We start from the raw sequence: 13036 nt of genomic DNA on the forward strand, positions 1-13036 counted from the left end.
CCCTACAAGTTAAACTTAAGCATAAGATGCCTAAACAAACGAATATATAACACAACCCCGCAAAGGTAATTTTTGAACATACAATTTCTGCAAATGCCTTTTAGGCAGTGAAAATCCGTAATAAAAAAAGCTTAATTAGGCCACATTACGCGCAGGATAAATGACCGCCGGGGCATTATGAGTATAGAGGCTAGAATGGCAAGCGCAGAGAAGGACGTTCACCCACAAGTTAGAAAGAAGATCTAGATATATTCGCCGGAAGACGCTGTATACAGACCACTTTTAATCAGTCGCTTGGATATTCATGTGCCAGGCCTATGTGCAGTTGTAGGTGTTCTGTCCAGTTTGTCTATGAATTTCGTTGCAATTCCGATGTATAATGCTGCTTAAATTTGATGTTAACTTGATTAATAACCGCACATATTGTAAATATGTGTACATATGTATATATATATATATATATATATATATATATATAAAAGACACTACTTATATATATTTATATATATATATATATATATATATATGTATATAATATTAATAATAACATGTGTTTTGTATATATAAAATCAGGTACCAAGTTACTTAAAATTTAATTTTGTGTATATGTTATTTTAATAATCAGTTTTGCTTATAAATTAGTTGGTGGGGTTTTCTATCTTTTACAACTAAGACATTACGTATGTCACTTTTTAAATCATAGTATATTAAAAACGCTTTGTATGTGAGTATATTAGTGCATATATGTGTTAGTCAATGTAATATGTGTTTCTATTTCATTGCAGGTAAGCGAAATTATCCAACTTTTAGCATAAACATCAGAATGCATGGAAAATTTTTTTTTATAAAGGTCCACATACATTTACATTATGGAACTGGGCGTTCTACACAATAGGGGTGTGTAAGGACTGTGAACCAATTAGTTAAAATTGGAACAGTTTCACTGACATAAATAAAACCAGACAACTTCGAGCAACAAAAAAAATCACTGGCAATTCTATAGTAAGGAAAATTAAAAGAAAGACGACAAAACAAATTAGTATAGCATTTAGTATGTAAAACAAGTATTAATGAATTAGATATTTCTATTAATAAATAAATTACGAAAGTAATGTACAACTAACATTGTTGTACCTAGGGTACGTTTTCTTCTGTTACCTCTTCTTCAACGATATCCATTTCTACGTTTGGAACTTCCGTTTTTATTGTTGATCCTACGCGATGATCTTCTTCTTCAATCCTCGATTTGTGCATTTTAATAAAATCGTCATAAGGGTTTAATGCTTGTCTTCTTTCTTTACCTTCAGATATCGTAGCTTCCCATGAAAATGGAACTGTGTAAGGATTTTCTCGAACCATTTTCAAAGAAGAATCTTTCAAATATTGGTATTCTTCTAGATACTCCTGCTTTAAGTGTGTTCTATCTACAGATAACAAACTTCTTTTAACTTTTGCTTCTTTTTTTATTGCTTCAGGGAAAAGAATTGCTACAGTATCATTAAAAATACTTTTTTGATTTTTCATAATATCAAGCATTCTTCTTTCTTTTTCTAGTCGCTGTGCCTCTAATTCCCTTAATGGTTTCTCATGTTCTATCAATTCTGCTCTATTAATCCTCTTCTTAATAGCTATAGTCATTTCTATTAACTTTTGAATTATCATCTGCCACCTTTCCGCAGGACCAATAACTCTAAGTTTTTGTTGCCGCAAAGCTTCAGCTTCCTCTTCTTGCCTTCTTTCTTCTTCTTCTCGTAGTCTTCGTTTCTCTTCTTCTTTTTCAGCTAAAAGGGCACCTTCTTTCCGTCTTAATTCTAGCAGGATTTGAGGATTGTCTTTTATTAATTTGTTTTGCCAAGTAATAAATGATTGCATAACTTGTACTTCCCGTTTTATCATGGTTTCCAAACGTGGTTTATATGATTCATTCTCGACCATGAATATTGGAGGTATAAGGAATGTCCTGAAGGAGCCATTGACATCACTTACGCCGCCTATATTTTTTTTTAAACGAAGAGAATGTAAAGATACACTTGTTAACATAGTACCGGATAGCGTTTGTACTGCAATGGGCTTGTCGCTTCTTAGTAAAAGGTCCCAGGTTTCCAAATCGCCATCTGATGTTGCAACAAACATAACACTTGGCTTATATAACGACCAAGTTGCATCGGTTAAGCGGGAAGGACGTTTCTTCCAAAGTAATGGTCTCCCTTCTAGCTCATTCGACCATATTGCAAAAATCTTACCCCCGACAGTCAGTGTCAAATCAGTGAGCATTGGATTTATTTGTACACTTGTAATTATGCCGTCGTGTATAAAGCATCTATAAGATGTTTCACAGTATTCTGAATTAACGATTTCACCCGTATTGAATTCGTGGCCTTCCCACGTCACTCTCGCTAATTCTCCTTGTTGTGAACCACAATAGATAATTCTTGATATTTCGTTTTCATTTTGTGGTACTATTTCAGGTTTATAATACTTTCTTCCATCACCTAGATGCTTTGGTGTATATATATAATTTATTACTGGAGGTTTTATTGCAAATCTTTGTACTGGTAACGTTTCCGGTTGACCAACTTTGCCCAACAAAATTTTGAAATTGGGCTGTAAATTACGATCTAAAACTTTATAAGGTGATACATCTACTAATAATCCAGAAGGTCTTTTTGGCACTCTCTTTGATTTCTTTACCTTTTTCGTTTCTAAAACTGTGACACTATCTATAGAAAGGTTCCAAATTAATATGTTTCCATCTTCAGATCCTGTAAACAGCATGAGAGATTTTTTTTCTTCGGGCGCTAGTGTAACTTTTCCTGTTGGAGATGTCATGAAATTAGGTGATAACCAATTAATTGCGGTTATAGCGGCGTAATGACTTGTGAGCAAGAGGCTCAAAGCAGTTGCTTCTACAATAGCGTTGTCATGTATATTTTTCATCCAATCCATATGCGACATCATAGCTATACGATACTTTTCTCTAGTTTCGCTTAATACAGGAATAGATTCAACGTTTAACAATTTGTTAGTAAGATCCCAAACTACAATTTGTCCATTAATACAACCGCCAATCAATAAATTCTCATCAAATGGACAAAATGAAAGTACTTTCACTTCTCGAGGTGACTCTAAATAAAGTTTTGGTCGTAAGCTGTCGATATGGCTCCATATCATTACAGGATTAAGTCCGTATATAGCTCTCTGAATAGGATCAGGTCGAGAGCTTAAAGTTTTCATTATCGCCGGGTTTCCGTCGGAATAGCAAATGGCTACAATACCTGTCCACATGGGATGAAATACGGCAGATGAAATATATTTATCTTTTCCACGAACATCTGTAAAACAGACGTACTCTTCAAATGACATCGAATCAAATGTTTCAATCGATTTTTCTGTCATTAAATATGGATAATCATTACGATACATATCCATTACGGTGTTTAACTCTACTATTGATTCCATTTCGGGTTCTCTTGTTACCATGAAATTGTTTAGTGATTTAATATAGGAAGGTCGACGCATTCTTTTCATTGCATTTTTATAATACGTTAACTCGGCCTCGTCCGAAGGCTTTGCTTCAGTCTCCGCTTCTTCGTCAGAACTTTCCTGGTCAGTTTTTTTATTTTCAGCAGTATCGCCACCACCTTCTTCACCTTCATTTTTACCAATGGCATCTACTGTAGTTTGCGTCCATATATTTTGGGGATATCTCAAATACGTTTGTGCTTCTCTATTAACCTTTTGAGTAGCTGCTTGGCTTGCACAGTCTACTCGTCGACAAAATACGTTATTATATTTCTGTCGATATGGAGTTAATTCAGTGTACCCATCTCTCACAGAGTTAGTATCGCGAACTTTGAAACCTTTTGGTTGATATTTCTCAAGATATTTTGACTTTACTTCTATTTCTATAAGTGATCTAGTATTTACAGGGAATTGTTCGTTTATTTCTGCTTCACTGCCAAAACTTTTCCAAGGTCTTGGTTTTTTCTGAATCGCTTTTTCTAATTTTTTTTCTTGTCTTCGTATGAATCTTTCAGACTGTTGTTTACAATGCTCCCTTGCCTCTTGCGTTAAACAAATGTAAAATTCATCAACGTCTTTTGATTCATCTGCAATGTATCCCATTAGAACTTCTTCATCTTTGTACGTTTCCAAGTCCTGTTTTAATGGAAAAAATTCTGAAAGTTCGCCGCCCACATTTATGCTTTCCAATATTTTCTCTTTGCTAACTAATTTCCAAGGGTACTGAGCATTAACATGCATGCCTACAACCATCTCAATTTGTATTTGCGTCTCTTCTCCTAATATAACACGTCCTACACCTTCTACGTCATATTTAGGGATAAAACGTTTTCTTCTTGGCTGTGGTTGGGTCATTTTTGTTCCAAAACTACTTTCTGTAATTACAGATAAATAACATTAATCCTTATACGTTAAGTAGTTATGACACTGTGAATGACGTAATTTTGTTTCATAAAAATTGTGCACAAGAAATATGAAAAAGGTTAAACTATTTAAGAGTTTCACTATGAAGTGTCAAGAATGATATCTTCGGTAAAACTAAAATCTATATAATAAGAAACTTATTTTTTTTTTATTTGAAAAGGTGCAATGGTTACTTCGTAAATTATTTTAATATTTTTTTTAACCTTGTGTAACAAGCTCTTACACGTAATTTATTTTGAGTTATTACCTTGGTTTTGATCCATTGATTTTGGCAATGTTTCTTCATCAGAACTAGAATTGGATGAAGAAGATTTGCTCGTCTTGTCTTTTTCCATACTTTCACTTTCATAGTCGCTTCCGGAAAAACTCAGCCTTGTAGTAAACATGATTTTTGCTGCAACAAATTTTAAAACAATGGTTAAGTTTTTTCGATTCACCTATATCAAAAATCACTGATAAAAATTATGTTTCTAGAATCTTGAAGTGTTATAGTGTTTTCATTTTCGTATCATCTTTAGTTTTTATTATTTACAATATTTCACAATAGTTAATAGTTCGTTTAAAAATTCTAATTTAGATATTTGATGCAAATTTTAAATTTAATATCGTAAACGAAACGTCACAATTACTATACTATTACTATTTAATGTCTTTTGCATAAACTTATTACAAAAAATCTTAACTGTTAATTTTTTTACGAAACCTTTATTTGAAATGAAATGTTTTGTTTGAATTATAAAAAAGGAGAATTTATTAAAAACTTTATATTATACGACACCTTGTGGAAGAAAACACTTAAGAAAACAAACCAGGAATAACTCTAGATAGATTCTAAAACTTGTCACAGAGCAAACTTATGGATTGATAGACATAAAGAAATATAAACAACAACTCCTAGAAAGCTTAACCGTTGTAAATAGTTTTTTTTTCTAATCCATTGTACGCATGCGCGTTCATAGAAAAACGACGTATTGACTCCGTTACTATATCAACTTCGATTAAACAGAATTTATTCAGAATTAATAGCATTCTATCCAGGAAGAGTTCTATGAATTTTAAAATATATTAATTAGCTTTTAATTGGTATGAAAATATCGTGAATAAACTGACAGCTTAAACTACTTTCATAAATCTATACAAATAAATATAAGTAAAATATCTGTTTGTAATATTAAAATGTCCGCTTTTTAGTACATTCATATAAACATATACATGGTACAGAAACCGATTTTTTTTCTTCTGAAATGGCTGAACCGATTTTAATCGGACGTATACTGGCAGGTACCTAATTTACTAAGGAGTAACTAAGGCTAATTTTATTTAAAAAAAAGTTTTAACCTGAATGAACTAAATATTATTTTTAAGTTCAACATAGATGAAGTCACGGGCAGAGCTAGTAAATAATAATAGTTACTGTCGACTATTTGTGATTTTATTTCAAACATTAAAGTGACATGTTATTGTTAAACCAAGTTATTCTTATTATTATTTTACCGTTTTGTTTATATATTTATTTTTACTTTAAGTTGTAAAATTATGAGTTAAAATTAACCCTCTGAATGTTTATTAATTAAACTATTAAACGTGAAATTATTTTATGATGATATTCCTCCTCCTTGCGTCTTTTACCTCATTACTGAAGATTGTTACCCTTTTTGGAAAGTTGCTTACAAAGATCATCTTATCAAATTAGTCATGGAAACTCTCTAAAACCATTTTATTAAGATAACAATGAAAATATGTTTGCCCCTAACGATTTTCTTACAGTAATCATTTACGACAGCTACGTTTAATTTCATGTTAACTAAAATTAAAGTTTTTCTATAAAATCTAATTTAATTGTTTTAAATTTCCATTGAAATATCAAAATGTTTAAATATCCTGACTCGTGTAATGTAATTATGATATAATACTGTGATCATAATGTAAAGCGATTTTTTTTATGAAACGAAAATTCTTTATTTTTTCTTCCAAATCAATTTCATAAGCTTCAAAGTAATCCCCGTCCGGTTAGATGCACATTTGCCAACGTTTTTTCCAGTCTTCGAAACAATCGTAATATTCTTTTTCTGGTAAAGCCTTCAATGCCTTCTTCGATTTAATTTTCATCTACATAATCGTGTCAAAACGGCGTCCCTGCATTGGTCTTTTGAGTTTGTTTAATAGGCAAAAGTCACACAGAACTAAATCAGGCAAATATGATAGTTGCGAAATGATTTCAGTGGAGATTTTGATGGTCTTGTTTCCAAATAAATTAGCGATTTGGGTACCAATCAAGACTTAACACGTTTGATATTCTAAGTTTGGACAAACAGACGATTGACAAATATTATAGACAATTCTACTAACCTAATAGAAAAATACATTCCTTCGTAATACCCTGAGTTTGAATGACAATTTCATCCTTACTTATTGATCACAGAGTACCTGTAGGTCATCTATATGTAAAACTAACTTATATTCTGAAACTATCATATAACAAGGTACATATGACATTGTTAGAGTCGTCGAAAAACGATCCTATTAGAAATCTATAGAGTGGCCCAAAGATCAGCAGTGGACTAGCTGAAATAGTGGGTGATGATACAACAAGCCCTTTAAATACAATCATGTGTATCTCTATATTGTAAATGTTATAAATAAGCTTCCACTAAGTTTACGATTTGACGTAAAACATTAAATAAATTACTTAGTAAATAACCTCCAAACAAATGAGTTTACCGTAGGCGCAATAAAGTACAAGATAGATGGATCATTACGCGAGCCGCGGAGCTACAGCAATTAGCTAATGGACGTCGACATACGATCCCTTAATGGACATAAATAGTACTTAGATTGGAGCTTACCTGTGCTTAAGCTGTGCTTTAATATTATTCTGCCAACACCTGCGGATTTTTCTGTTTTTATTAAGTTCTATAAGAGATGGTAACGTTCTACTTGTTCTCTTATCTTCCAAGAACGATGTTCCTTCTCCTCTCGACCTTTTTCTATTTCTTCTCGACCTTTCTATTAGGTCAGAGATTTCCATATTACAGACACTTTCGTTTCGTATTTTCTACAATTCCTTCTCTTTATTCTATCATGTTCAACTGCTTTTATACTACTTGTTCTCTCATCTTCAGAGGATATTACTTTTTCACCTTTCATCTATTTTGCATATATTCTATTTATTATTCAAAAAATAATTTTGTCTTTTTTATTAGATAAGGAATCTTCTGGATACGCGCACGATATCCTGCTCTCTGGAATTCCATTTTATACCACCTTCTTCTTCCCTCAGTGATCTTGCCTCTTACCTTTGAAGGGGCTCATGAAACTCAGGACTCTGCCAAAACACATCCCAGAAGGAACGTGGACCTGGCATGGCATCCTCGCTGTGCTGCAGCAACTCGCAATACGGTTGTTTATGCACATTGTCATATGGACCTCCGCTTAACTTACATCATGTGCGTAGAGAAAATTAGCGTTCTCTCCCTCACTCCGGCAGCAATATCTCGATGATTACCTTGAATTAAAAAGAGATGAATATTCCACTTATTTATTTCTAATGATATTTTAATGTGCTACGTATTGAACAGTTGATTTAAACAGATAGTGTCTGTGGATAAATATGAGTTCACGTTGCAATGAAAAAAGTTCTCTTAGAGCCTATATGACCTCACAGCGTACAAGCCGAAACTCGCGTGCAAATAGTGCCGCAGTTACCGTGTTAAGTAGACAATGAAGACCCACTCCCTCAACGTTCACTAACCCGACTCGCCCTTTTAATCTAGTTTTACGACAGGCAGGAGATACCATAATCGTATTATAGTGAACCTGGACTAAATAGTTGACGTCTTCACACCTAGTAAAGCTATAAATATTAACGAGCCAAAAGCATTCGTTTTTTGAAAATTAATGGAATAACTCTATCCAAAGGTTGTCTAGTTTTATCACTGGCCGAAAAAGAATTATGTGCCTTTAAGAGTGAAAGACGACGAGAATAGTTAGAAAAGCACAACAATACACATGAACACATTTTTTGTTCTAAAAGCGTATAAATGTGAAGATGGACGAAGTCAAATATTGTAGTTTTAAACAAAAATTATACGATTATACCTCTTGTCGTGAAAACCCGAAGAGTGAAATTTGGTCGAAATTCTAATCGGATTTTTCATAAGATATTTAATGGAATCAGGCGTTACCTCGCGGAAGTCCATCCTAAGTAAGAAAAGGACCAATATTTCACCCCTCCACGGGGCATCTTTAGGAGTTATGTTACACCGATTAGTGCCAGACTTTGTGTTTGAGACACGTGTTGAGTAATTTGGCGGTGGCGGTTGTGTGATTCGCATTGTTTGCCGCATACGCATTTATCAGCGGGCTGGCGAACGGTGCACTTTATTGCACGACTACCACTGCATGTGCGGAAGTAGCTAAATATTGGTCCTTTTCTTTCTTTCACAAGAGTTCGTGCTGATTATTGACACGCTTGGTAAGCTGTTTGATCACTTCGTACAAGCAAGCGCAGCGTATGTCTTAGGTAGACATAAGTAGAAGTATGCAACCAATATATTATAATGTCTTGGAATGTTATTCATATTAAAGCGTCGATTAAAAACATTAAACTTAACGTGTTTTTACATACTAAGTCAAATAAAGTGAGTAAAACTCTTAAAACCCAGTTTGGATGGATACTGGTGTCTTATACTTTGAAGTGGACTGGCATGTTCAGTGTAAGGTGTCATACAAGTTGGACAGATGATCTTATTAAAATGCGTAGAAGATCGGTCGAATTGGAAATCTATCTGGGGCAGGCTTTCATCCATCAGTGGGCTTCCTATAGCTAAATTTGATGATGACGATGATGAGAATCAGATTGAATTATCTAATAGTTTTGATGTATCCCAATGTACTTAAATACGTATTGGAAAAATAAAAAAACATGAAGAAAAAATATAAACAACAAATATATAATTAAGGTAAAAATATTTTTGTTCACATAAATAAATAAATGTTTTAGCGTAAGATTTCTACCTACAAGTTGGACAGGCGATCTTATTAAACTAGTTGAAAGATCGGTTGCACTGGGAATCAGTGAGGGAGGTCTACGTCCAGCTGTGGGCGTCCTACAACTGAAATTATGATAATGATGATGAGAATTAGATTGAGTTATTCTATAAAGGCATTCAAAGGTTTCAATGTGTCCCAATGTACTTGAGTGCGTATTAAAAATATAAAAATTACATTAAAAAATGTAAACAAAAAAGACATAAATATGCTAAAAATAAATAAATATTTTTAGCGTAAGATGTCTACTTGAAAATTGGACAGACGATCTGAATAAAGTGGTTGAAAGACCGGTACAGTTTCAAATCTATGAGAAGGCCTACACCCAGCAGTGGGCGTCATGCTTTCCAATGTACTTGAATAGGTACGTACGAAAAAAGTACATAAAAAATTTAAGTTAAAAATATTTATTTATTTAATCACCCTTTTTACAGATTTCGTAAAAGCAGACTTAAAACCTTTAGGCATTCTTTACTAGTCAACCTAAGGTTAGTTATATATATATATATATATATATATATATATATATATATATATATATATATATATATATATATATATATATATATATATATATGCCAAATACATAATATGTTATTAGATAGTTATGAAAATTCTCCCGACAACAGGTCTTGAACATATAACATTTTTTTAATAATCTAATTTAATATAGTAATCTTACCTGTATTTTCTTTCTCATATACTTACTGTTTCAAATTGAATAAACATGCGATATGCAAACATTATTGATATATTTACATAATTTCGAAATGAGTTTGTTTAGTACACATATAGGAGTTTATTTAAACCGTAGGCTGGCTTACAATTTGTTTGTGTTAGATCTACCCGTAAGCAAATGAAAAACAAACACGGTTTTGCTTTCAATGCGATTTCAATTTTATTTATAAACGAACATACAACGACATATACTTATTGATTTTATGCTTGCGTACTGTTATCGATGATTATATGTATTTTTTCAAAAACTGGCATATATGTTTATTAGACATGTGCAACATTGAATATTTATCTACAATCAAATCAGAAATATAATTGAAATATTATCTACAATAAAAATTAAAATATAGAGGAGGGAATGATTAGCAGTGGTAATAAAAACATTAAAAGGTTGAATATATAGCTAACTTGCTAATTTGATCCCAGTTTAGTAATGTTTTTATTTTTGTCATTGTTTGACTATAAAACATTATATGTTCTTAATGAGATAGTTATAAGGTAATAATTGTAACTAATTTTATATTTCTAAGCTTCTAAGTTTGTAATTTCTTCCTGTCTTTTGTTACTGTTTATCTCCAATAAAGTAAATAAAATAAAATAAAAAATATATTTATTGTATAAGTGGAAAAGAATATATGTTATATCATTATCGTCCAATAACGCAGTAGTTTAGTTTCGCGTTACGAATAAAATTTGTAGTACGCGCTATTTCGTAGAACTTACTCAAATTGGCAGTTTTTATTCGTTTTAAAATGATTAACGTTAATATTTTCTTGTTTCAGGAGGTTTAATTAAAATATATTTAATTTTAGAGCGAAGGTGTCGAGTTCTACTCCCGGGATATCTTATATAATTAATACCACTCATAAGCAAGTTTCCAGAAGATTGGCAGCAGCGTTTTCTGCTTACTATAATACCAAACTGCGTTCGCCAACCTGCATGCCAAGCGTGGTGGTTGTGGTATGTCTCCCCTTAGATATCTTTGGAGTAGGTCCACGCCTTGCAATAGACGTCAGTGGACTGAAAAGATGATATTTAATTTAGTGAAACACAATTGGCACAATGTGCCAAAAAATGAGACAAGACAATATGTATACTTTATTTCTTCTACAGATTTTCATATAATTAATTATATTTCGTATTTAATTTCTGTAGCTAGTTATGTGTTTGAGTTTTCCAAAGAGGCAAGAAGTGGATCACGTTTCAGTGCCGTAAATCTTTACTGGTAACACATTGTAGACATACGTTTTATGGCATTATCTAAAGAAATATACGAGATGTTTCGTAATAAACTCTAAGTGTTTTTAATAAACGAAATATACGAGACGCTCCAACCGACAAAAATAAATGTAAATAATTATCTCTGGGTCGGTGTACACGAGCGAGGGACATTAATTCATATTACATAGAACTAAGGCTTGACATTAAATTATTTGTGCAAACAAATAAACGTAATTTAAATCCGTACCTGCGCTGTGATTTGCAAAATTTATTTTCTCATTTCTACCCTGTTTGTAATGTAATATTTTTACAAAGAGAAATATTATGTACATTATTCTTTTAGGTGTATACTTAAGAATATATATCAGATTTAAGGTATGTGGTTTGGAAAAACGTTTATTTAATACAATTTAACAATTACAATAATTTGAAAATGAATAATTCGCCTACGAGCGGTTACGCATCGAACCCTAGTTTTTAAACAGACTCTCAGAGAACTACAAACGGCTGCGCACGCGAGCTGCGCATTGGATGTGTACCAAGGGTGCAAGCAAGAGCGCGTATAGTGCACGCCGTGCGAGTGAGCGAGACCAGTGAACGGTTATGACAACGCCCGCGGGAGTTTTTAAATATGGCGGTTTTTGGAAGCAATATTACTACAGGTATAATTTAGAATTTGCAGAAGTTATAGAGGGTGATTGGTTCTTCTTCTCCTTTTTTTCAGCGCCATAGACGCCCACTGCAGAGCATAGGCCTTCCTCAAAGATTGCAACGTCGTCTGGTCCTGCGCAATCCGCATCTCACAACTGAAGACATAGTCAGTCCAACTAGTGAGGTACTCACACCGCGTCTACCGGTTCGTGATTGCCGCTCTAGAACCTTTGGGCTATTGACCATCGGTTGGACTACGATTTACCACGCCCACTGTCACTTCAGATGTGCAATTATTCAAGCTACGTCGGTGATCTTGGTTCTTCTGCGGATTTTCTCATTTCTGATGTCTCTTCTTTATTTCTTTTATCTAATCAATAATTTAGTATGTTCTGTTACTCAGTACTGTGTGTGCAATAAATGTTTAATTATTAATATTAATTATTACCAATAAGACCCTGGCTTGCTGTTGATAGATTTAGTATTATAATTAAGGTTCAATTATTAGTGAATGCCGAACGGCGGTAGAGTCCTCGAGAACCTTCGGGTTATTGACCATCGGCTGCACGAGCGATGTACCACGCCCACTGCCACTTCAGACGGGCGAATCTACGAGCTACGTCGGTGATCTTGGTTCTCCTGTGGAACTCCTCATTTCGGATTTGATCTCGCAGCGAAACTCCAAGCATAACGCTCTCCATTTCCCTCTGGGTGACCTTGAGCCTTTTTATAAGTGGTTGACCACGTCTCAGATCCGTACGTATGGTGATTGGTTATAATTGTGAACTCTTTATAAGGGTGAATGTGTAGTTTTTTTTTCAGCTAAAACTTTTCAAACTTTTGCACCTAATTCCAACTACCCTCCATAAAAAGATTATTCTCGAATATGTTAAATGCTAATTATTCTACTGGAATGCCAGAAGCTAATAAT

The 13036-nt window shown here is 33.3% G+C and overlaps 1 protein-coding gene across 1 annotated transcript; it reads right to left on the reverse strand.

Moving 5' to 3' along the window:
- Positions 1-1134: 1134 nt before the first annotated feature.
- Positions 1135-12806, reverse strand: mmm (missing minor mitochondria). The gene is made up of 3 exons (XM_068775363.1): positions 12662-12806; positions 4694-4840; positions 1135-4397 (listed from the first exon to the last, which is right to left on the reverse strand). The coding sequence occupies exons 1-3, from the start codon at positions 12804-12806 to the stop codon at positions 1135-1137; spliced, it is 3555 nt and encodes a 1184-aa protein (XP_068631464.1).
- Positions 12807-13036: the final 230 nt, after the last annotated feature.

This window comes from Battus philenor, unplaced genomic scaffold (genome assembly GCF_028537555.1).
Source record: "Battus philenor isolate CCGP_79_NKW_IND1 unplaced genomic scaffold, ilBatPhil1.0.hap1 SCAF_8, whole genome shotgun sequence".
In the NCBI taxonomy this organism is placed as follows: Eukaryota; Metazoa; Arthropoda; class Insecta; order Lepidoptera; family Papilionidae; genus Battus; species Battus philenor.